General features: G+C 40.5%; 1 protein-coding gene across 1 annotated transcript in view; it reads left to right on the top strand.

Annotated features, from left to right (window-relative positions):
• LOC121875604 overlaps nt 1–18,735 on the top strand; it is a 63,127-nt gene extending 44,392 nt beyond the window's left edge. Inside the window, exons 7-9 of the mRNA XM_042380188.1 lie at nt 4,092–4,247; nt 16,925–17,135; nt 18,452–18,735. Of these exons, the coding sequence (XP_042236122.1) occupies nt 4,092–4,247; nt 16,925–17,135; nt 18,452–18,671 (587 nt within the window). The 3' untranslated portion in view covers nt 18,672–18,735. The remainder of the gene's footprint in view (nt 1–4,091; nt 4,248–16,924; nt 17,136–18,451) is intronic.
• Nucleotides 18,736–27,554: the final 8,819 nt, after the last annotated feature.

The raw sequence follows: 27,554 nt of genomic DNA, 5'->3' as shown, positions 1-27,554 counted from the left end.
AGACACACACACACACACACAACCCTGGACAAACTTGCATATCTCGCTTCGGTGAGTTTTAGCTGAACCTGAGTTGGTACTCTCGTGTTACCTACCGGTGTGGGGTGAGTGACCCTTGTGTTGGTACAGCAGGACGTACATTACCAGCGTAAAGATACACTTGTGTTTAGTAACAGGCTTGAAGCAATGTGTATCTATTACTCGTGTGCAGTGATTATATATGTGCATGGTTCAACACTGACGCCCTCTTCTGGGTGCTCCAATCCTCCAGTGCCTACTTTTTGGGTGCCAGAATGCTAAAATTGGATGCCACTGTAACTCAACAATAAAAATGAAAGTGAATAATTTATGTTAAGACGGTGGGTAGTAACGCTCTTAACTTGAAACTTCTTAACTCCAGTACTGTGTAAGACAGAGTTCAGGAGTGAAGGGTTGGCCAAGAACAACACTCATCGAAAAGAAATAGTATAAAAGTCAATCATTGTTGTGCCATTGTTAACAAAAGCTTTCCATCGGCGGTACACTTTTATCTCCGAAAAACTCTCTGCCTCACCTCACCTCACCAGCTAAACCAACTTTAAAAGCCTAAAATAAATCGTAACTTGTCTTTCTTTTTGATAATATACTGTAGCTATGACAGATATATAGTAATTATTCATATTCCTTGAACACTTTAACATGGAAAGGGAATATATTTTACCAATGAGATTTACGAGTGTTTAAAACTTTAGTCTTGAATGTGAATCTCTTAGTAGTAGTTTGAATGACCTTTGCCAGACGATCTTTACCACCAGACAACAACCTTTTGTTCCATAATAATTTAATACTGGAGGTTCGTTCATTACAGCTGGCTTACCGTTTACCCCGACAGTTGATTATACTGTCTTCATATACCATTGAATCCCTTTTCGTAGGAGGCAACTACAGGTGAAATAACATGAGCGAGTTACGTGCCTTGCAACAAGCTCTCGTAACCATCACACATTACGGAACCACGACATTATGTCCTCTCAGATATTGTCCACATATGAGCGAGAGAGACACTAGCATTACCTGTATCGCCCTCTGTCTTGATTCAGCCATGGTGTTCTATTGCCCCAACCTCGTAAATTCACCAATAGCCAATAGCATCAGACCCACCACAAGCTGACTCCTCATAAGGGCTCCACTAGGGGTCATTACTAGCTGGCCTACTCTCACACCACACAGTGTATCCGTAAACCTGAGAAAGCTTCCCATGATAAGCCTCCTTGTGTATGTAGATCATGAACTTTTCTCTCGTATATTTTGTGGGATTTGGTGTAGTGATAACAGCACCACACAAGACGTAGCTTAAAGTTGTTACACGCAGCGAGTCCAGGACCTTAGATTATGAGACAAGGAGAATGTTTTGGGTGCTGGTGTGTGTGTGTGAGTGTGTGTGTGTGTGTGTGTGTGTGTGTGTGTGTGTGTGTGTGTGTGTGTGTGTGTGTGTGTCTTATGTTGTGTGTGTGTGTGTTATGTTGTGTCTTGGTGACGTCTTCAACAGTGTGTGGATCTTTCTTTCTCTGGTATAATTCACACACACACACACACACACACACACACACACACACACACACACACAAGGCAAAATAAAAAGAATATGAAAATAAACAAAACAAATAATAAATCATACAGTTACATCATCAACTTCCAAAATTCACCCAAAATTGTCGTCATAATAAATGTCCCTGTGTAGTGTAGGAATAAATTCTCCACAACCTATCACTCCGAGACTAAAATTACCTTGGGATTTTTATTTTTTATTTTTTAACCACGTAGCCCGCCATCTTTTCCACCCAAAGAGAACATTTCCTCATTTCAATTACAGTCGAGAAGGAGAGGAAAAAAAAATATCCTGAATATATTCATTTCATTGAATGCTCAGAAAAAAAAGCTGCCGTAAAAGGCATCTCTCCGTTAGATATTCCCATTAGGCTTTTACAGTGGTTCTCTTCCAGGCAGTTCCTCTCCTTTCTCTTCTCTCTCCTCTCTTCTCCTCTCCCCTCTTCTCCCCCAAGCAGTTCTTCCTCTCCCCTCTCATCCTACTCATTTGTCTTCCTCTGACATTCAACATTATTCCTATTCCTTGTTATCGCTTTTTCTCCTCTCTCTCTTTCTCTTTTTTTAACCTCCCTCTCCTCCCTGTCTCCTTCCCTCTCTCTCTCCTTCTTCCCATTAACCTCCCCACCCAGTACATCTCATCTTTCCTGCCCACTTCACTACCTTGCACATCCTCTCCTCTCTCTCTCTCTCTCCCCCCACCCACCAATACTACTCCTCTCCCCACCCTCCAACACCCCTCCTCCTCTGTCTGCCACCAATTCATTTAGCTCTAAGATACATTCCAACCCCCTATCCAGTCATTCCAGTCCTTTATTTAAGCCTATTCTAGAACCAAGTTGGGTACCTTTTTCATCGCCCCCATCCCTGCCTCCACTCCCCGCCCTGCTCCCGCTCCTGGGCCCTGGCCCCGCCCTGTCCCCAGCCCTGCCTCCTCCCTCCGTCCCCCTTCCTCACCCTCAAGGTTCTGTTGTCTCTTTTTTTTTTTTGCCCAAGGTGCTATTATCGTCTTCGTCTTGTGAAATTGAGAGGTGCAGATGATTTTAACCCCCTCAGTGCCTTTTCATTCTCATAACCGTATTTGTGGACTATATTTTTTTTTTATTAGAGTTTTTTACTAGGGAGATCAAGGGTCCTATTTTTATTTATTTTTTATTCATCCAGAAAATTAGAGGTGACCAGTGATATCCAACCCTCTTCTCAACCCTTTCTAAGAAGCTGTCTGGGTAGCTAGAGATGCCTTTCACCTCATTCCTCCCCCCTCCTTCCTCCCCCTGCACAGTCCTCAACCCTATCCATACCATAGACTCGAGGACTCTTATTTCCACCATCGACAAAATTTAAAGAAAACCAAGAATTTCAACACTATATATATATATTTTTTTTTACAACCATTGCCAGCTGGTTTTCGAGAGAGGTTTGTGAGGAAGAGGAAGAGGAAGAGGAGGAAGAAGAGGAGGAAGAGGAGGGGGAAGAAGAAGAGGGTACATATTTATAGTACATTTTATCCTTAGGGAAATAAGAATGGTATTTTTATCCGCCTTGAAAATTAGGGAACATAAAGGGGTGATGGTCCCCCAACCCTCTTCTCCATCCCTCCTCCCCCCCCCCCCCCCCCCCCCCCCCCCGTATTTTTTCGTCTGGGTGGAGGTGTGTCTTAGGTGGCTATGCTTCGTTAAGGTGAGCGTGTTGTGATAATGGTGATGATGGTGATAGTGATGATGACTGATGGTGATGATGATGATGATGACTGATGGTGATAATGGTGAATGGTGGTAATGATAATTGATGATGGTGATGAATAGTGGTGTTGTGATAATGGTGATGATGGTGATAATGATAATAATTGATATGATAATGAACATATAATTTTGTAATGCATAATAATGACTAAAACATAATAATCAGTAGGAGTATATACATGTTATCCTGTGTGTCTGTTTGTTTGTCGTTGTCTTTCCTGCTGTCTGTCTGTCTGTGTCTGACTAGCGTAAATGCTAACTATATTACGCGGTTTAAGACCCCCCAGTTAAAGCGCCGTAATGAGACTATAAAGTTAACATTTGTCTGTCTGTCTGTCTGTACACCTGTCTATTTGTCTGTCTACCTGTCATTTTCTCTGTCTACCTACCTGTGTTTTTCCTGTCTTTCTATCGGGTTATCTTTATTTGTCTCACTTTTTATCTATTTTGAAATCTGCTCTCTTCCATTAGCGTCGCCTTTCACTCGTCTTCTCCATCTTTCTTTTCTTGTTTATTTTTCCTGCTCTAGGGATTTTTTCTCACTTTTCCCTCTCTTTCCTCGTTCTCTTTACTTCCTCTTTCTTTTCCTCAACTTTTAATGTCTCTCAGTTGTTTCTCTCCCCTCTACTGTCTCTCCATCGTCTCTCTCTCATCCCTTTAGTGTCCAGGTCTCTCTCTCTCTCTCTCTCTTACATGTCTTTCTCTAATGTCTCTCAGCCTCTCTCTTGCCCTTAACCTCTTACTGACTCGACCCTTGCCCTCCAGGTCCGTGTGCCAGTGATCGGTGTGAGGGGCAGCCGGAGCGACTCACCGTGGTTCAGGGACGAGCCTTACCTGACTCTGATGTCAACAGTGTGGAGGAGAAGTCAGGCAGAGTGCAAGCTACGACGACTGTTTACGTGGTGGAGCCTACCTCTATCGGTAAGTGGGGAGGGAGGGAGAGAGAGGGGGGTGGGGAGGGAGGAGGGAGACTGGGTGGGGGAGGGGGAAGGAGAGAGAAGGAGTGGGAAAGGGAAAGAGAAGGAGTGGGAAGGGGGCAGAGGAGGGAAGGGAAAAGAGAGAAGAAGAAAGAGGAAGGAAGAGAGGAAAATGGAGTAGGGAAACGAAGGGACAGGTGGAGTATACCTCTGTCGGTGAATGAGGGTGAGTGGGAGGGAGGAGTGGGAGAGGAGACGGGAAAAAAAGGAGAGTGAGAGAGAGAGAGAGATGATTGAAGGGAGGCAAGAAAATGAAGGGTTAGAAAATTGCCTCAACGATGGTGTGTGATGGAGAGGATGGGGAGATGAGGAGAAGTAGAAGGGAAATGGGAGATAAGAGACAAGAAAATGAGAGAGAGAGAGAGAGAGAGAGATCCATCGATAACTCAAAGCTGAAATAGTACTTAGAGTTATTTCTAAGAGAGAACTTTCGAATTATCAATAAAACTGAATGACAGTGTTGATGGTGGTGAGGAAACTGGTGGTGGTGATGATGAAGTTAATGGATATGATGGTGATGTTGGTGATGATTATACAGGTGGTGATGGAGATAATAATGCTGAGAATATATATGGTGGTGATGATGGTGGTGGTTGTGGTAGTAGTTGTGATGATAATGGTAATGGTAATGATAGTGATTGTGATAGTAATGGTGATGATAGTGGTGGTGATGATGACGGTGGTGGTGATGATGACAGAGGCGTGTAAGAACAATGCCACCTCGAGTCGACGTCTTAACAGCCCTTGATCACAGAGGCAAGGGCTGGAGAGGGTGACCTGAGAGAGAGAGAGAGACAGAGAGCTACGACGAAGTTTACTTGACAATTATTAGGTCTCCTGCCTTAATGACGTCACTCGCCCTCCTCCCCCCCTGCCCCCCTTAAGAATTCCCTCTACCTAGGAATGGGAAGGGGGGGTAGGGAAATGGGCAGATAAAGGAGAAGAATAAAACCAAGTCAAATGAGGGGGACAGGTAAAGCAAAATAATGAGAACAAAAATCGTATAAATTAGGAGAGAAATGTGAACAGTTGATAAAAATAACGAAAAATCGAAAAAAAAGTGAAATAATGTAATAAAAGTAGAAAAAATATGGAGCCGGAAAAGAAGTAAAATATATAATAGTTTAAAAAGTGAAAAGTAAGGAATAAAGTAAACCACACACACACACACACACACACACACACACACACACACACACACACAGACACACACACACACAGAGCAAATCTTAGCCACACTTCAACACGGGATTTTGACAATCTCCTTTACTCTTACGTACAAGAACCTCACCCCCCTTCCCCCGTCAGTACGTCCCACCAACACACCTCCACCACCTAGGAGAACCACCCTTAAGAACACCCTTGGCATAACACCCTCTTGCCCACACGTGTCTTAAGAGGAAGGCAGGTGTGAGTTTGCCTCCACTACCTCCTCCTCCCCTCCCTCCCACTTCACCCTCTTCCATCCTAAGATAAGTTTGTTGGAATCATTCGGGAATCGCGATACATCACTGGAATGCATTAATACTGGAATGTTGGTGGAGTAACATTACCGTGTTGACCTTTGAGGAGGGAGGGGGTGGGTGGAAGTGGTGAGATGGTGGAGATATAGGGTCATGTGTGTGTGTGTGTGTGTGTGTGTGTGTGTGTGTGTGTGTGTGTGTGTGTGTGTGTGTGTGTTTATTTATATTTCACTAATTTCTTAAATCAATGGTCAGGAAGTTTATTATTATTTGCGTCGTTCTTTCTTATTATTATTTGAGAAAGTTTGTGGTGAGCGTAGGTAGTTGTTGAAGGCATTTAATTACTTTAGTATTTAGTGAAATTATTACGTGGTGGTGCAGCCTGAAGAGAGACGGTGAGGGCGGAACTTCAGTAAAATCGAATCTCAGACTTCAAAGGCTTGTCAGGGGCGTAAGTCGTGTGTTGATTCAGGGTAACTCGTGTTGTGGATTCAGGGTAACTCGTGTTTTGATTCAAGCATCTTATATACTGACTCGGATAACTCATTAACTGACTCGGGTAACTCATATACTGACTCAGGTCTCTTAATATACTGACTCACAACTCAATATTCTGACTCAATAACTCATATATTGACTCGACTAACCCATATATTGACTCAGCTAACTCATATACTGATTCATCTAACTCATATACTGACTCGGGTAATTTCACAACATATCACCTTCACCTACACCATCGCAGAGTCAAAATTAAGCTCAAAGTCCCTACACCAAGGGGGTCAAGGTCACGAATGAAGGTCAAAGGTGAGAACAGTGTCAGAAGGAGAATATTTTTGCCGGAAGTTCAAGGAGGAAGACTTTGTGTGTTCACCTGAAGACACCTGAAGACACTGTTTCAAAGGAATTAACTTTTTGGATGCATTAACGATATGCTTCATGTAAGTTGTGTATTTATAGCAAGAAGAATGGGAGAATAAATACATTTAAAGATAGATAGATAGATAGATAGATAGACACTTATTGGCATTGAGATTATAAGAGAAAATCTAGATTATCAAAGATTTATCGAATTTTTGGACCGGAAACACTTTTTTTTTCGGAATTGGAAATTATCATATTTAGCTACTCCAGTACATCCAGTATAACCGAAAAACACACCAAAAGTTATCATAGGAAATTTACAGGAGGCGAGTAAATAGCATTGCAAAGTACCTGGTATATATGTAAGAATTCCATGCAGTGTGTCGTCGTTCGTAGAGGCAGACCAATCAAATCGCCTCACGAAGTCTGCTTTAATCCAGGTTCAGCCACAGTTGTTGTTGTTGTTGTTTGGCCCACGAATCATTTCCTTGATTGGTAGACCGTGGGAGGGCCGCTGTACCAATCACTGAGGCCTAACTATTGGGTTTCACTTTGTGCAAGGATTAGAATTTGAGTGTCAGAGAAAACGAGATGGGATGTCTAGCTGACGAAGTAGGATTAGGAAACGAATCTTTTTTTATCAGTATGATTGGAGATTGGATACCAGGTGGTGTTGGAGATATTAGATTTGGATGTAACTTTGAAAATGTTGGATTAGGAACCGAATCCCTTTACCTTTTTGATTGGAAATAAAGATGTCAGGTAGTTTAAGAGTAATGAGTGCCAGCTGGTGTGGTAACGGGTGCCAGCTGGTGTGGTAATGGGTGCCAGCTGGTGTGGTAATGGGTGCCAGCTGGTGTGGTAATGGGTGCCAGCTGGTGTGGTAATGGGTGCCAGCTGGTGTGGTAATGGGTGCCAGCTGGTGTGGTAATGGGTGCCAGCTGGTGTGGTAATGGGTGCCAGCTGGTGTGGTAATGGGTGCCAGCTGGTGTGGTGTGGGTGCCAGCTGGTGTGGTAATGGGTGCCAGCTGGTGTGGTAATGGGTGCCAGCTGGTGTGTGTGGGTGCCAGCTGGTGTGGTGAAATGGGTGCCAGCTGGTGTGTGGGTGCCAGCTGGTGTGGTGGGTGCCAGCTGGTGTGGTAACGGGTGCCAGCTGGTGTGTGTGGGTGCCAGCTGGTGTGTGTGGGTGCAGCTGGTGTGGTAATGGAGTGCCAGCTGGTGTGTGGTAATGGGTGCCAGCTGGTGTGTGGGTGCCAGCTGGTGTGTGGTAATGGGTGCCAGCTGGTGTGGTATGGGTGCCAGCTGGTGTAGTAACAGGTGCCAGCTGGTGTGTGCTGGGTGCCAGCTGGTGTGTGTGGGTGCCAACTGGTGTGTGCAGGTGCCAGCTGGTGTGGTGTGGGTGCCAGCTGGTGTGGTGTGGGTGCCAGCTGGTGTGGCAGGTGCCAGCTGGTGTGTGTCAGGTGCCAGCTGGTGTGTGTGGGTGCCAGCTGGTGTGGTATGGGTGCCAGCTGGTGTGGTAATGGGTGCCAGCTGGTGTGGTAATGGGTGCCAGCTGGTGTGGTAATGGGTGCCAGCTGGTGTGGTAATGGGTGCCAGACACAAATACAAACCAATTTCCTATTAATTTTACAACTTTGGTTTAGGAATTATTTTAAGGCAGGTTAAGGGGATTTCAGAGTTAATTTAAGGGATTTTTAGAGAATTGTGTAAAATAAAGTCACTAAATCCCCTCTTTATATTTATACTATGTGCGTTTTAAGTGACACTCTTCTAAGATAATTTAACCCAACTATTTTATAATTATTCTCTTTAGAATTTTGAATTATAAGTGTTAAGTGACATGAGATTTTAAGTGAGGTCTAAACAATCTTCTATTAAATTCCGAGTTATATGAATTCCGAGTTATATGAATTCCGAGTTATATGAATTCCGAGTTATATGAATTCCGAGTTATATGTGTAAAGTAAGTCCAAAACTTTACGTATTTTTTTTAAGTGTCTCTCCCATAGATTTTCAAGTTTGATATTAATTGATGTATTTTCAAGCCACAAAAAAAAAAAACTTATGAAATATTCCACCACTTTTTCAGAAAATAATTGGAATATATAAATTGCCACAAAAACTAGGTGAGACTTGACCAGGTGTGTGATGACGTCAGGGTAGGCGAGGTTATCCACTCCCATGTGTCCAGTTAATTCTGTTATTTCAATTTGGGATCTTTAATGGTAACAATAATGGAATTACGTATATTTAAAAGAAAATCAAATTTATTATATTAGTAAATTCGGTTCATTCATTATTTCATAGAGAACGATAAAAGGTTTAGATATAGACTTCCTGGCAACTGTCATATTGTGGTCTGGGACTCTGGGCCTGGGTCATGGGGGAGTTGGTGGTGGTATGCTTAGTCAGTTAACGTCCACTTGTCATGGGGAGTGCATGTGTTTTTACTCCAGCTCATAGATTATATTATTTTAGCTCATAAATTGTATATGTTTTGTTGTACTGTTTATTTCCCGTCTATAATAATGTTACAAAGTTTTTAAGTTTGTTTACCAGGAACTGTACTGAAGAAATTTTACCTGCCTCGTGTATTACTGTGAGCGTCATTGTTTATCTGTTGTTATTCTCAGTACTTGTAGTGATGTCAGGTGTCAGGTTGAGTGTTAGAATTTATTTTTGTTTCATTCGTTATTAACTAAAGCTTACACTAACACTATGATACAATTTATTTTAAGGATAAATTTCAATAAAAATATAAAGTTGGAGTCAGAATTTGATCTTTAATTTTTATCAACATTACGATACGTTTAAATTATACCTTTCAAATATTTTTATCTTATCTCTACCTTTTAAATAATCCTTAAATAAATTTCCCTTAGTTCTATCCACAAAAAATATTAATGTAAGTCAAAATTATGGGACGTCAGAGAAAACTTCATCCTTGCTGTACGGTGACTTCCGGAATTCTGAGGTACACCTTTTAAAAGATCACTTGAAGATTAGACACCCCAGTTTATTTCACCTGAATATTAAACACCCTAACGTTACCTGGGAGGGTTGGATTAGGTTAGGTTATCGTTAGGGGTGGTTAATCTTCAGGTGAAATAAGATGGGGTGGTCTAATCTTCGGGTGAAATAAGCTGGGGTGTCTAATTTTCGGGTGAAATAAGCTGGGGTGTCTAATCTTCGGGTGAAATAAGCTGGGATATGTAATCTTCGGGTGAAATAAGCTAGGGTATCTAATCTTTCGGTGAAATAAGCTGGGATATGTAATCTTCAGGTGAAATAAGCTGGGGTATCTAATCTTGGGGTGATCCATTACAATGTACTGTTCAAGATATGTTTGTGCTTATAGTTTTGTCCAACGTCGCATTATATAATATTTATGCTGGCCAACGGGAGCCTCATTCTCCGGAATAACTTGGCGGAATTTACTAAAACTTATCACTTAGAAGTCTTCCCGCACTTTAAGTTGGGCGGGAGGCGGTAGTTCCCACCACTGAAAAGACACCAAAGTTTTAGCTTCACAAAAAATACAAGACTCGGTTGTGAGATGCAGCTCCACCAGTATCGGGGAGAGTACTGGTGAGGGAGAGAGTAAGGGAAATGGGGAAATTGCGAGTGAGAGAGGGGTGAGAGTGTGGATGAGGGAGATAGTGAGGGAGAGGGGGAGAGTGCAAGTGAGGGAGAGTGACGGAGACGAGAGGCAGACGGAGAGACGACAGTAAAGAACTGTGTGTGTGTGTGTGTGCACGCGCGCCATGCATCTATGTATCTGCATATAAAACTCTCCCTCTCCTGCACCTTCTCGTGTCCGCGTTTCCATATATATTGATTCATTCCGCCAGACGTAGCGTACACTCCGGATATGTATTCATACACGTAGCCATTCTATCAAACAGGTTTTCGAATACATATGAATTCGTATGTAAAATAAAAAAAAGAAAGTGTTTTTCTTTGTCTGCTTTTTTCTGGGCGGAATTCTGGGCAGGTCGTCCACACAGGGAATATATCTGTTAAAGCGTTTGCTTGCACAACGCCTCTGAATTAATAACAGTGCGAGCTCTCTTTTGTTTCTCGTGTCTCGCTGTAAAAATTAATATATATATATATATATATATATATATATATATATATATATATATATATATATATATATATATATATATATATATTATATATATATATATATATATATATATATATATATATATATATATATATATTTATATATATATATATATGTATATATCGGGTTTTCTGTATAATTACTTAAGCTCATTTACATAGTAAACATACCACGAATTACAAGAAAACAAGATATATACTGGGGTTGTCCTTTATTTATATATTTCCGTTATAAAGTCTGTAATATCATAGGTAGTTTAGTCGGCGGCAGAGGAGGCTCACGGTGCTGGCCCACACTAGACCACGAGGCCACAACACTGTCCAGTAATGACATAAAATACTGAACCTCTCCCGAGATCTCCCTGTGTCTTCACTATACAGTACATCAAGTGTGGCTAGTTGTGAGTCATCGTGTTCACAGACGCACAAACAGACGCACAGATGGAAAGATGAGTTACAAAATACCGCTCCCAGGACGGCTGAAGACAGAGAGCACATTCTGCATCAAACGCTCGTATATTTTTATGACATTGTTTTTGTTTTACTTAAAAGTCGTCGCCCCAAAAATGATTTCACGAAGATTACAAATTTTTTAAACGTTTTATATACGATACACCTTGATATATACTGTATGTTTGGACGTTTCTTAATATAGTAACAGCATTTTATTATTATTATTAAACTCAAAACTTCAAAAGGAAAAATATCATTTAGACCCATGCGACAAATATACCGAGTCGACATACAACAAAGATTACCAGAATGACAAAAAAAAACGAGTCTTCTTTTCTTGGGTTTAGGAGTAATGTTGTGTAACTCAGTACCATAAGAAGTATTACCACCACAGTTATAATATTGATGCGAGTCTTTCCAGTGATCAGTATTACGAAATATTGTTGATGCTTACGAAACACCTGTTATGATATGGTTGTGGACACTTACGAAACACCTGTTATGGTATGGTTGTGGACACTTACGAAACACCTGTTATGGTATGGTTGTGGACACTTACGAAGCACCTGTTATGGTATGGTTGTGGACACTTACGAAACACCTGTTATGGTATGGTTGTGGACACTTACGAAACACCTGTTATGGCATGTTTGTGGACTCTTATGAAACACTTGTTATATATATAGTATGATTGTAGACACTTATGAAACACTTTTTGTACATGCCATAAAATCGCTTAATTCAGTAACGACAACATTATCAGAAAAGTTATAAGAAATAGATACAAAAACTCATCTCTTTTCATCCTATTAATGATTCACAATTGTCTATGTGTCGCCTAAAACTAATCTCTTTCAAAAACAAAAACAACTAAACAGAAAGTACATATTAAATTATACATCAACGTTATATTTTCCTGGGGAGAGGCCGGAGAGGTGGGAGAAAAATGACCCCATGTCTCTAGAAAGAAAAAAAATAGTCATAAAAAAATCATCAATTAACTACCTAAAAACAAAAGCTCCTTACTTTTTTTTTCTTCAAGGGAGGAGAAAAGGTTAAGACAGAGGACCATAGTATCTCACGAGGGAGGAGAAAAGGTTAAGACAGAGGACCATAGTATCTCACGAGCTAAAATTCTTTCAGGAAAAAAAATATATACAGTTCTACACAAAACAACATTCTTCCTCTCAATATCGGGTAGAAAAGTCGACTAAACGAACCAATTTAATCCCAAAACTATTGACTTTGGGGGAAAAAAATTGTAATACAGAAAAAAAAGTAGATAAAAATGGCCCTTAAACAGAGGAGGAATGTCTTAATACAGACTTACCTTATCTCAAGACACTTATTGACGTCTAGAAAAAAAAAATAATGAATTCGACACCAAAAGAGAATCACATTTTTTTCTTGGAGGAGAGAGAGAGAGAGAGAGAGGCCCACAATATCTCAGGCTACAAATAGCTTGAGTGGAGTCACTACCGTCAGGCGAGGGTGGGATGGAAGGAGGCAAGGAGGGAAAGGGAAGAGAGGGGAAGGGTGGGTGGGGAAGGAGGGAAGGAAGGAGGAAGGGACTTAGTACACCTTTCCTGGACTTGCTGCCAGAAGTCACGCACGGCTTCAGCCCACTACGGCTCCTCCAACTTAGCCTCTGCCTCCCGAACTTAATCTTATAATAATAACTCTAGCCCGTTCTGCCGCCAAGTCTTGCCACCGTTATTGTAAATAATGTGAACCGCATTGCGAAAAGTTTACGAACTAAATCAACTTCTAGACGTGGGAGGAAGAATAGATGGGTTTAAATATATAGAATATGTCGTGTAAAGCAGGTTAAGCGTGTTGGGTTAATCCGAAAATGAAAGAGTGAGTTGTGTCCAGTGTACTCAGAGACCCATGTTAAACAAGGTTGGGGGAGATTTATACCTCTGCCTAGGAGTAAAGTTACAGGAAAAAAAATACAAACACGAATGAAAAGAATGATTTTGTTTTCTCTTTCATTCGCATTCAATGACAACGAGTGGGAGGCAAATAGGAAAAAAAATAAATCAACGAAGATTCAATACCGTTTAGGCATCATCGTTTCATCACCTTCAATCATATATAAAAAATAATATCAAGAAAATAGGAAAGTAAAAAAGCGTTTCCGATATTGACTCCTGACTTTCATCACACTCTATAAATATCAGTAGAAAAAGTTACCTGCACGACCGACTGTGGAAAACTTTGTGATTTTTTTCTAAGTTCACATACAAACGTTATGAGAGAGAGAGAGAGAGAGGAAAAAAAAAACTTGTAAGGGAAAATATCTGAGCATGATTTCTCTCCTCACCTGAATGTGAGAGTCTGAAAGCTTACCCAATCAATGGTTTGTTTTAGTGTTACAGTGAAACAAGATAAAGGGAATGGTGGTTTTTTTAGTCCATTATACTATGCTTTAGGAACTCTTATAGCACGAGAGAGAGACAGACAGACCATCATTATATATCATTTCAATAAGCCATATAACATGATAAAAACACAAGACCCAAAGATAAACAAAAGACATAACAAACTACATTAATCAGTACAACACCCCTCTAGCATGATCTTCCACCGAGTCTTATAACAAACGCGATATAACAAACTAAATACAAAACCAACCATTTATCGAGAGTTTTTTTTCGGCCTTTCATCAGCGGCATATAACAATCTACTGAAGAACTTGGGGACTCGATATAATTCTTGTGTAATCCCAGTGTCGCCGTAGACTTTGGGATAATAGCCGGCGAGCCAATATTGGGATTATCTGATTCCCATAAATTGTTGCATAATGATCACCTTTATACGAGGGAAGCCATGCCAGGGATCAGTAGGGAGGAGGAGAGGAGGAGGAGGTACTTTGAAGCTTATTGTCTCGGAGCGCTTCGGAACCTTGAAGGCGTTTGCCTTGGCGTCTCGTCTCTTGTCAGATGTCAATTTGAACTTTGATGTACTGTGATATATATATTTTTTATATATTTCTTAGCTGCTATTAACCACTTTGAAGCCTTTCTTTTCTCGAAGCGCTTCGATACACTGGTTATATGGAGAGCTATTTCGAGGTCTCGTTTTGTGCATCGGTTTTTACAGAATTGTCCGTTGGGTTTTAATTGCCTTCAAGAAATCAAAGGGAAGTGAAACAACGAAGGCAGGTGTCTCAGAGCATCCCGTAGCGTTAAGGGTCTTGAAGCCTCATTTTGCTTCGGTTTTGTGAGTCGCCAAATGAGTCGCTTGCGAACAGTTTGAAGGTAATAGCTTCTTAATTGATAGTTTATAGGTAAGAGTTAATTATTTCTTGACAGTTGGTGTTAAGGAGTGTCCAGGAGTGGAGCAGAGAAGGGAGTAAGAGAGATGTTTCAAATCATGAGTTGTGTAGGTCACGTTCTCCTCGTATGCTACAGTCTTGAGTGTTCTTGACTGGATTCCGAACAATTGAAGCTTCATATTTTTAGAAGGGCTTCAAAGGATCACTGGGAGAGGGTGATAGGAGAGAGGAATGGTGGGGGAGGGGTGAGGAGGTGTTCCGTGAAACTTATCGGAAACATTAATTGCTCGAGGCCTTATACCCCAGGGTCTTATATAAGGTCTGTGTGTGTGTGTGTGTGTGTGTGTGTGTGTGTGTGTGTGTGTTGTGGTCTCATATGACCTGCTGAAGGCTCAGTTACGTTACCCTGCCATTCCTCAACCTCTTTAACTCTCCCTTTACCATGCTCTCCCTCAGGCATCATCAATCTCCCTCACTCTCCCTCAGGCATCATCACTCTCCCTCACTCTCCCTCAGGCATCATCACTCTCCCTCACTCTCCCTCAGGCATCATCACTCTCCCTCACTCTCCCTCAGGCATCATCACTCTCCCTCACTCTCCCTCAGTCTATATCTACTCTGGTTCTCGGACATTTCGTTACCGGTTCAGTATACAGTAAACCTATCCTAACCGTCTTCTCTACCCACGCTCTTAAGTAATCGCATATGCAGTGGTTCGATGAATTACACTAATCCAGGAAAAATCCCCGAGTACAATCCTACATTACAGTGATTTTATGTCCTGAAATTATGTCCAATACAGCCAGTAACGTTGCTACATTACAGCAAATTGAAGATCCCGTTTTTGTTGTAACTACAAATCCTGATATCTTAACAGTAAAACAAATACAGTTTTTGAGATTCTAACATTATCAGTAAATAAAATTTGTGAAATCCCAGCATTACAGGAAGCTCAGCTCCTGAAGATCTAGTACTGCAGCAATAACAAGTTCTGAAATTACAGCCAATTCAAATCCTGAAATATTTATAGTACAGCCACCGGAATTACTGAAATTACAACTATTGCGATACGTAAACTTGCAACATTACAGCAAATTCAACTCCTGAATTCCCAACATTACAGTAAAATACAGTTCTTGATATTACAGCCACTGCGAATCCTGAAATCCAAACATTAAAACCCACTACATAAGCTGAAATTACAGCTTACACCATTCCTGAACTCCGACATTACAGCAAATACAGTTCCAGAAATTATAGCCGTTACATATCCTGAAATCCTAAAATTACGGCCACCGCAAGTGCTGAAAGCCAGAATAACAGACACGCCAGCGGTTCAGTCACTCAGACCAGACAGCGATGCACTTCTTATCTTGCCTCAGTCCTGATTGTGTCGCGCCAAATTCTGTTCTACCATCGTCCATCCTCCGCACTCGTGATACTGTTCGTAGCCTTTGTGCCACATGAAGCTCTCTCTCTCTCTCTCTCTCTAATCAATCTATCTCTATCTACCTATCTGTCTATCTAGCTATCCCCACCCTCTCTCTCTCTCTGTTTCTCTATCCACCTCTGTCTCTCCGTAGCTCTTAACCATCCCTCGCTCGTGGTTCTAAAGAGGGAATTTACAGCGGGAATACCCAATTGTGACGCTGCTGCTTTAGTTTAGAGGGAAGAAACACTCACGGTATGTCGACGCTTAGGTCTGATGCAGAAACCACCAACTGCGGCTGTGTTCAGTTTCCGTGATTGTGTTGAGGTTTAATGTACCAGTGATGTCATTTACATTTGATGCCAGTTATTGTTGTGTAGATGTTTAGATGCAAGAATACCGATTTGTAATGTTTAGTATTTCCATATAACCGAGATAGCATTTAATTGAAGACATTTGATAGAGATTATTATTCTTGCTATAGGAATTCCCAACTTTGAATTTATTTTTTGGTATTTATATGCAAATGATTCAGTTGATATTTGTGTTTAGTATTAATTCCAGAAAATATTTACCCATCTGTTATTATTTCATGGCATTTTACACCCCCCCCCCCCCATTCTGCTATATGAATATCCGTAATTTGTCTCGTAAGTTTTGTCCCTTTGTCTTAACAGTACCCATTATATTTTTACCTTATTATGTCACTAGGGAAATTCCTCAATGGTCAGTCAGTCCCTCACTATAATCTAATAGTCTTATCGGTATGCTTCGTCGGACCCCATTGATATGGTACTTACCCCATGATGGCCCCATTCATACTGTACTCCGTCGTTTTCATAGACCCATTATTATTATACCCCTACCTCATGATCCCACCATTAACCTGCCCCTCCTCCCCCATGATCCCACCATTAACGTGCTCCCCCTCTCCCATGATCCCACCATTAATTTGCTCCTCCTCCCCCATGACCCACCATTAACCTGCCCCTCCTCCTCAGGGTTGACCACGTGTGACTGGTACCCCCCGTGGCTGTGGATCCTGTGCATCGTGCTGGCCGTCTTGTTTATTATCATGATGATCATCAACATCTTCCTGTGCTCCGCCATGACTTGTTCCTGCACCAAGTCTGAGGTCATCGAGAAGGAGCCATCCATCATCGAGGAGTATGACCCTTACCGCTCCTGGCATGGCTCCCAGTATGGCTCCAGGTAAGTGTGTGTGTGTGTGTATGGTTTTGACCTTTGGCATCTTCTAGGAAGGCCTCGGTATATTTGTCAAACCTTATTGAAACAATTAAAAACTAATAAAACGTGTCTGAAATATGTTAATGTGATTTACTGAACATATAAAATGCAATTGAAAATGCGCGCTCGTGTGTGTGTGTGTGTGTGTGTGTGTGTGTGTGTGTGTGTGTGTGTGTGTGTGTGACCTCTGACCTCTTGTAGGAGGTCACAGTGGATGTTCGTATGTCTTCCCAAATATTTAAATCATTTTTGCACGCTCCGTAAATTTTATAATTCCCTCAACAATTTTCTAAGACTTATGATCACCAATATCTCTCAGAATCGCCCTTATTTTACGATTATTTTCACCATTAAACGTGACGGATTATAACACAAATTTACGCCTCCCCTCAACACCAGCAACTTCCCTTGTGCCAGGTGAGTAATCATCTCATTGGAGAGCTCTCAAGCGACCAATCATGAAGCGTTTTGTATTACGAGGTGGAATGATGACCAATCAGACTCAAGGATACAAAATGGCTCATCTATAGTAGCCTGTTAGACCGAGGGATAAAAGTTATGGAGAATGAATTTGATAGAGGAATTTTCAGCCTAATTTTGAAACAGGATTTTTCTTTTGCGCTTAGAAGGTAGGAAAACACACACACACGCACACGCACACGCACACACACACACACACACACACACACACACACACACACACACACACACACACACGCGCATGCAGTCACATACATACACATACACAATTGTACTTTATATATGTTCAGTAAATTACATTAGTTTTTAATTGTTTCAATAAAGTTTTACGTATTTTTTCCTAATCATTCAATGTTTTATGCTACATTAAATTGTTAGTTCACCTTTTTATCATTTCAGTTAACTTCTTGATTTCTGTTAACTAATTTCAAATGAATACCCCTTTTTTATTGCTATTCAATATTTCATTAACTCGTACGAAGAAGTTTTTGAATTATTTATTTTCGTTAATTAAGCAGTATTTCGGGTTAAAAATTTTCTAGTGATTTTATTTCAGTGTTTTTCATTAGTTGGTTTAAATTTACTTTTGTTTCGTAATTGTAGTTGTTTAGTCCTGTGTTTTATTGACCAATAGGCTGGTGTATCTCGGCCATAGTTAGGCATGGACTATAATAGAATTGCAGCTCCCCCCCCCTCTCTCTCTCTCTCTCTCTCTCTCTCTCTCTCTCTCTCTCTCTCTCTCTCTCTCTCTCTCTAGTTTAACACCACCCCCTCTCTCACACGTCTCTCTCCCCTCACAGGTACTCTCTCAACGGGAAGGGCTACACGTCTGGAGCATCGACGATGAACTCAGCTCGCTCGGTGTCGTCTCACAGCGACCACTACGCCATCGTCCATTCCCGCCCCAATTCTCGCTACTCCGGTCACCACTCCCTCAAGCACGACCGCCACCACCACCCCTCCTCACACTCCCGCGGCCCGCCCTCCACCACCGGCAGCCACTACTCCGGGAAGTACTAAAACAACCCTCCCTCCAGAAACTATTAGATGGAACATTTAGGAGGGATAGAAGGAAGGGCGGAAAGGGGAGGGGAGGAGTGACCCTTTTAGAAGTAGTAAATACGATGTTTTGAAAATACAAAACCCCTCACCCCAACCCACCCTAAAACAGAAGCAACAGCTGGAGGGGAGAGCGCCCTTCTGATACCCTACCCGGGTAATGGAAGCCCTCTCAGAAGGCACTCTCACTTTACTGTTTTTGAAGTGGTAAGTTGTGTACAGTATGATCACTTGATCCTCTCATGCAGCAGTAAAGACGTTCTTCTGGAAACACTAAAAAACTCCTTCAAACAGAGACTATGGTGGGGTTTAAAGAGGAGGGGGGGGCGTGGTAGGAGAGCCTAGTAGAGTTCAGGATAAGAAAGTTATATTATTTAAGTGTTGAGTTGTATCTCCTGTAAAAGAAAACAACACTGTTCTGGAATTAAGGATGAAGTGTGTCTGTGTCTCCGGCAGAGGTCGTCATGTTGAGTAAAGGAAAACTATGTACCCGGTACTTCCAGTTGCGTCCTGAGTCGTCTCTCTCTCTCTCTCTAATTATTTAGTTTTAAATTAAGGAAATATGGATCTCCAAATGCAGTGGTGACAGCTATTCCAGGTTGATGTAGGTTGAGGGACTTTACCCAACACAGTTTCTTTAGTTCCAGCGTGACTGACTGGAATTTCTCAGTGACTAGAATTTCTGTGCCTACAATAATCCAGTGCCATATACTTTTTAGTGCCTGGAGTTTCATAGTCTCTTGATTCTTGGCATCTTCAAGTGCCTGAAATTCTCCAAGATTTATAACTTGATGGAAGAATTTAGTACAATAATCACATGTTCTCCACCAGCCTCACATGTTCTCCACCAGTCATACATGTTCTCCACCAGCCTCACATGTTCTCCACCAGCCTCACATGTTCTCCACCAGTCATACATGTTCTCCACCAGCCTCACATGTTCTCCACCAGCCTCACATGTTCTCCACCAGTCTCACATGTTCTCCACCAGGCTCACATGTTCTCCACCAGCCTCACATGTTCTCCACCAGCCTCACATGTTCTCCACCAGCTTCACATGTTCTCCACCAGCTTGACTTGGATGTTATAGCTGTTGTCACTGCTGGGTTGTGTTAATCTTCTTTACTCTCGGTGTTTGATGATGCTACACTGTTCAGGTCTCTCCAACATCTTCTCAACCACCAACCGGATGACTTCTCGTGTTCAGCGTTGCAATCTCTCGTAATATGTGTGTGTGAACTCCATAATCAAAACCACCCGGGAAAAAAAAACTATGGGTAAGTTTTGGGGAGGAATTTATCACAAAAACCCCAAAAATACAGAAAAGTTAAATGATCACCAAATTCCCCAAGTGTTTCATTTTATTTTTTATTGCTTTGTAAAATTATATCGTGGGCATAAAAAAGACATTGATATATTAGAATCATTCGGCTACTGTAACCTCTCTTTTGTAGTCAGAGCCAAAAAAAAAGTGTTAGCATTACATCAAATAGAAAATCTTAAGGGGGGGGGGGGAGGGATAATCCATGCCTTACCCAAAGATACGCTACCCACCCTCCCTACCTTCCCTACCTCACACTTATGCTGGCCTGCTAAACCTCCTCCCACCGGACCCCTGTGAATTATAAATAGCCTTCATATTTCTTTATAACAGCTTTAATATATCCCTGAAGAATGAACACTCACAACCAGATCCCCCAGAAATATACGACCTCGTTATTGTAACTTGGATAAGAAGGAAGAGAAAAAAAAATGAGGAGTTCTTACTTCACGGTTTTAAAATTTCTCTCACAAAAATGCTGAGGTGGAACTTTTTAAAGTTAAGAATAATGCGTGAACTTAATAAGATCTGCTGTCATACTGTATATACAGAGAGAGAGAGAAGAAATACACATAGCATATACAGTACAGTATATACTTATTTCAGTGGTGTGCCTTAGTGGGGTGATATAGAAAACGGGAGTACGGTTGGTGGTTACTGAGTGGGAGACTCAGACGTTACTTTAGGTCTTGTCTTGAGCAAATGACGGGTTGAGGGAGGCTCTCTGAGGTGCTCGTCCGGACCTGATGGACCTATCACCAGGGGCTGTAAATAGGACTTACCGCTCTAAGTGTCGGTCAGGGAATCTGGATCTTGTCCCCAAATGAAGGTCGTTTGGAGACGCCCCGAGGTGGTAGTTGTGCAGTAACAACCTAACATAAACCTTCAGCAGTGACGCTCTTAATGCGGTTTGTTCCATTCACTTCCACTTATTAACTTCTATTGTTGTTGTTGTTGTTCCTGTTTCTCTTATAGTGGTGACACGTGTATAGAAGGTTGCGGGTCAAATGGGCCCCAGTCCAAACAGGGCCCCATGTGTCCAATTCGGGGCCCATGTGTCTAATTCGGACTCCATGTGTCCTTTTCAGGCTCCATGTGTCCAAATAGGCATAATCCTATCTCATTAGTATTGAGGCGCTCTAGTAGAACTGAACCTCCATAATACTACAAACTTATTTAACCAGTTATCAATCTCTTTGAGGCTCTCTCTCGTGGTCACCAAATATCTAGAATATTTCTCTACTCAAAACAATGTCCCTATTTCCTTCCTTAAGTTAACGTACTACATGAGAATTATCTTCGTCAGTGCAGCATAAGTTAAACGACCTAAAACAAACATGGCTGGGCGTAGTGTAACACGAGTAAGGGAGGGACGCATGCTAAGGGTACGAACGAAGACAGATAAGGGTTGGTTAAGGGGGAACTAACGAGGATAGATAAAGAGGTGGATGGATTTAGGGAACTAACGGGAAGGAAAATTAATGGTTGGTTGAAGGTTACAGATGGAAAGGGTTGGTGTTGTTGGAGGTGGCAGGGCCCATTAGACCACCTAGTTATTAATAATGACCCAACCTAATTACAATGGGGACACAACCCTATAATAATGGAGACTCCGGTTTAATGGTCCAGTCACACCTCTTGAAGATTTAATAAGTGTAGGGTAAGGTTGTACAAACATATATAAGTCGGTTTGATTAACTAGGGGAATTTCCTAGAGTTACCCTAAAAGGTTATACTGTAAATTTGGAACATCATTTTTTTTTTTTTTTTTTTTTAGGGATGCGTGTTCCCTGATGCTGGCTTAAAGGTGCTTATTACCCCTCTTTAACTTTTAGTTTTTTTTAGATACTTTTCTAAACCACAAATAATTCTTATTAGATTCAAACTGAATTCAACATTGCTAAGCATCTTCAATACATACTTTTGTCTATGAAGAACTATGTATCAAGTTTGAGTACTCATCCAGAAATACAAAGTTTAGAGAAATGTACCCATCTGCAACCATAGATTTTAGGGAAATTTAACGTATTCCAAGATATCAGTTTTAGGGAAACGTACCATCCCCAAATATTAAATGTCAGTTTTAGGGATATGTGCCTTAAAGGTCCCTTCCCTTTCAGTTATTGGTGCCTGCGACTTAAATTTAAGGATTTATCTTTCTTTTCCTCGCCCTTTTCAAAGTTACGAAAGCAAACTGTGCTTTTAAGGAGACGCGCTGTGTCATTCAGTCTTTTGGGTAAAATAGTTGAACTGTGAAAGAGTTATCGACGCGGGTGAAATTGCTAAGACCCATTGACTCGTTTTCTTTCGAACTGTGAAATAAGTGTAGGGATTAAAGATATATAAATAGTCTTTTAGTAATTATTAACCCGCGTGGCGCTTTGGTCTAACTTCAAATCCTCTTGAGAAAGTTTAAGACGCCCTGAGAACGGTCACATGTGTGTGGGTCTGAGGGTTCCAGTGTTGTGCTGAGCTAGAGAGGTGTAGTGGATACGAAGGAATGTTAATGTAGAGTCAAAAGTTTAAATTTATATTGGAATTTTCAGGATGGTGGTATTAGTATTACTTTACCATAGTATTTGTAAATGCTGTCTGTCGTCCACTAACGTTACTCGACTGTCAACCCTCACAAGGAACTATTGATTATATTCCTTCATATCTACGACTGTAAGCGCTAGTATTTATTCACTATCAATAATTGATCGTTCATTTTGGAAAACATCTCCGTTAAATAAAAAACAAAACGTTTTCTTGGATGATTTATGAAGCGAACCAACTTGACACCTTCCTTTAATCAGCAGTAGGTGAGTAATTAGGGTGGTGTTCACCTGTACAGGTAAACTTGGGAACCCCAAGTTTGAAAATTAATAGCTGGTAATTCATGGATCCGAGTGACAATCATTTATTAACGTCCCTGCAGGCGTGAGGCGACTGTAAACACATCGCCTTCACAGACACAATTCCGAGTCAGGTTCTGTTGTCTCGGGAATCTTAATTGGCGATGGCTGCAAGTGTCTGGCGTCGTAGTTTTAGAAGACAATGAATTTAAGATATAAAAATAACCCCTAAGTTTATTGAGATAGAGGTAAGACCATCAGGTATTGGAACTTCCTGACGAAGAATGATGCCTCTGCTAATTCGCTTTTGACATGAGTAATGAGAACGGGCCCGGGAGAGGGAGGGCAGGGAGGATGATAGATGCTTTTGGCTGATTGGCTCCCCGGGCTGCCCAATGAGCCAATAAGCGATCAAGGTAGAGGGTAATGATTTGTCTACTGAGCTGACTGCCGGGACGGGGCGGGGCGGGGCGGGGCGGGGCAAGGGTCCAATGAAAGGCAATTAGCGACCAAGATGAAACGGTAGCAAGAAAAATTGTAGGTGCGGCTCCTAATTGGCAATTGAAGGTGAGGGGGGAGGGTGTCTACTGTATATTCGCCAATAATCACCCAGTTTGCAGTAAGTAAAAGACGTAGTGACAGTTTTTCGGACTTTTCACATATCTAAGGACAGCTAATCACAGGCGTCATGTGGCTGTTGGTTCAAATTTATTGCCTGTAACTTGATCACCTCAACAAACACTTTATAAATCCACGTGAGATTCAGTTCTTGTCTCGCCCTCTTCACTCCTCGCCGTGGTAATCAGGGCCGCTGTAGGACACGCTGTTACAAGTTGCACAGTCTAGGTGAGGTGGTGCTGGAGTGTCGCGGAGTAACAACGGGGCGTAAATTGCTTTTATGATTCACTCACCTCATTCTGCTGGCGACGACAAGTTGAGTGATTTAAGAGGTACTGAGCGATCAGGCTAAACCTAGTTAAGGATAATTGAGATATATGTCCATGAATGGGTGCTGGGGGGGGGGGGCTTTAAATAGCCACTGAACAATCCAGGTGTATTTACCTGTAATCGCTAAATAAACAGTGACCACCTGGCTTGGTTGGCGGTGATAGTGCAAGCTGAGACACACACTAAGGCAGTGTTATCAGAAGCCAGGAATTATTATTATTTTTTTATTTCTAGACAACGGAGGGAAGAGGATTGGACTTAGCTTCAAACATTGTTAATAACGTGTAGTTAATATTAACATCATCCCCATGTTCACTCATCACGCGTCACCTTCACCGCCCTCCCAATATGAATGCTTTATTAACCCTTTACTTGCAATTATCAATTAAGATACTGATACATTTTTCATCAATGATTAAAATCTAGTCCTTCGTGTATTAAATAGCATCGTTCTTTCAGTCACGTGAAAGTTATTTCGCTGCTAGATATCTGTGTCATGAAGGCCGGAGTCTACACGGGTGAAGTGACGTTATCGTCGCAGCCTGAAGTGTTTCGTCAAAGTAAATATTGTCTCGAGACTCGACCTCTGATGAGATGATGGAATTTGTCTTGTTTGGTGCTGTCAGCATCTTTCTCTTCCCCTTTAGGTAATATTTAAATTCGTCCAACGCTTTTCGCCATGTAAAGGCTATACGCCACAGTATGATTGTTGGCTTACGTTAGTCAATTGTTTTCATCATGGCCTCGATCGATGACGTCATTTTGTTGACACGCGGCACAAGAACGTGATGCCAAAAGTCTACAAATCCCAATAGAACGGTATTCTTTATTGATAACAACTTTTTATCTTATTTTCATCGTTTTAAAGTAAATTATTCTGTTCTACAGCTATGCTACTCCCCGTCTCACATTGTTCGCTAGAACTCAGTGTTATCGATGTTATCACCGCCATAATCACACTAATTTTATGATAACATGTGCCGCTTCGTGCTCTGTTTTTATACTTATTCCTTATTAATTATTATAAGAGCGTTATTACTTAAAAAGAAGTGTCATTTATATATATATATATATATATATATATATATATATATATATATATATATATATATATATATATATATATATATATATATATATATATATATATATATATATATATATATGTGTGTGTGTGTGTGCGATTGTTTTTGTGTCATTGTGAATCTGAGTATTTCATGGAAGATTTTGTGATAATATTTACTGATAATCAGATGTTTGTTGTACAGGCTGGACAGATAAAGTAATGGACTGGTAGTGAAAGAATTACTCTTGTTCTTTAGTACAGAATAATAATAATAGTATTAATAATAATAATATTATTATTTTTATTATTATTATTATTATTATTATTATTATTATTATTATTATTATTATTATTATTATTATTATTATTATTATTATTATTATTATTATTTGTTAAGGAGGATGAGGACGACAAGCTAAACTTGCCGAGAGCGGCTGTCATCCTTCATCATCCAAGTGAGCAGATGATTACAGTGTTGGGAAATTAAATTAAGAAATTGTATTGGCACACAGTCGTGTTATTAATTCGATTGTCTTGATCATCTTACTGTCATTATTGTGAAGCCGTCGGTTACTGTACGGTAGTTGTCTGTCAGTCTGTCTGCCTTCAATCATATGTCAAGTGAGCAGGAAATATTGTCAAGCTCATGAATGCAACTTTTAAGTTAATTTGTTATCAACTTATTTGAAAATATTACTGAATTACATTATAGGTCAAATGACATTCAGTAAATAATCAACAAAGATCATCATTCTCTTATGGTGAAAGTAACCCAAATTTCGTAGTGAAAAATGAAACAATTTACAATCCCACAGACTCCCTGAAATAGGAATATTTTAACAGCTTCATGAAATAGTGACAGTCAGATAAAGACCCCATACTGATAGAAATTTCATTGACTCATTGTGAAAAAAAAGTAAAATTCAGTTGCATTTTACATCAAGAGATCCACAATGTCCAACAAAAATTATCAAGGACACATGAAATAGTAAAACATAAAAACACAAAAAAACTCAGTCACCGTTCGTCTGTAATGGCGGACATTTACACCAATGGTTAAGCTGAGACGACTGACTGTATTTCCCTTTAATTTTGATCTACTAATCCTTTCATAATGATATATTTTGCTACTAAGTGTTTCCTCTAAACTCACAAGAGCTCGTAATAACAAACAAAAATTATTAGCCATGTATAAAATTTGTACAAAGACTTATCAGTTTTTATTAAAAATATAATAAAGTCAAATGTGTTTCTTTAACCCTGTGTGTTTCAATGAGTTATTTTTACCCACTATTACAGATTTACAGTAAGTCAGGCTGGAAGAATACTGATCTGTAATAAAAATGACTTTAGTGCACTTAATACTGTGTTATAGACAGGCTTCAATAGGTCAATTGTTGTTTGATTGTGAAGGAAAAAACCTAGAGTGAAAAATACACTTAAAACAAACCAATACACACCTTAATAACTACACCCATTCCTTAATAACTACACCCACACCTTAATAACTACACCCATACCTTAATAACTACACCCACACCTTAATAACTACACCCATACCTTAATAACTACACCCACACCTTAATAACTACACCCACACCTTAACTACACCCACACCTTAATAACTACACTCACTACTAAATAACTACACCACTACTACTTTAACCCTACCCTACACTCTTACCTTAATAACCACCCATTCCTTAATAACTACACCCAATAACTTTCCTTAATAACTACACCCACACCTTAATAACTACACCCATACCTTAATAACTACACCCACACCTTAATAACTACACCCATACCTTAATAACTACACCCACACCTTAATAACTACACCCACACCTTAACTACACCCACACCTTAATAACTACACTCACTAATAAACTAACACACCTCTTTAACCCTCCCACGATTCAATAACTGACCACTGCTATGTATTCGAGGGTTTTTCTCTGAGCTATGAATTATTTTCAAGGGTTAATAATGGTGTTATGCGTCACTATTACCTTTCAAGAGTTTAAAAATCATTCATCCAAATTAATAATTTTTTTTTTACACACTTGACAAATATTTCCAGTATTAATAACCAATCCCACGCAATTGATTGATACTTAATCAGACCCATACACTTTATAGGTACTTAACTGAGTCACTAACCAGACCCATACACTTTATAGGTACTTAACTGAGTCACTAACCAGACCCATACACTTTATAGACACTTAACTGAGTCATTAACCAGACCCATACACTTTATAGGTATTTAACTGAGTCACTAACCAGACCCATACACTTTATAGACACTTAACCGAGTCACTAACCAGACCCATACACTTTATGGGTACTTAACTGAGTCACTAACCAGACCTATACACTTTATAGACACTTAACCGAGTCACTAACCAGACCCATACACTTTATGGGTACTTAACTGAGTCACTAACCAGACCCATACACTTTATAGACACTTAACTGAGTCACTAACCAGACCCATACACTTAATAGACACTTAAAAAAGATCTCCAAAAGGTTCATAAACACTTCTCTATGCCAGTATGCACACTCGTTAATTTATATCCGAACGCATGTGACTTTCCCCATTGAGCTTATTTTCCCGTGACTTTTTTCCCCCGTGGCTTATTTTTCCTACGACCTTTTTTCCTGAT

This window comes from Homarus americanus, unplaced genomic scaffold, assembly GCF_018991925.1.
Source record: "Homarus americanus isolate GMGI-L3 unplaced genomic scaffold, GMGI_Hamer_2.0 scaffold5217, whole genome shotgun sequence".
In the NCBI taxonomy this organism is placed as follows: domain Eukaryota; kingdom Metazoa; phylum Arthropoda; class Malacostraca; order Decapoda; family Nephropidae; genus Homarus; species Homarus americanus.
The sequence above is the reverse complement of the archived record's forward strand: the minus strand, read 5'-3'. Positions and strand labels throughout refer to the sequence as shown.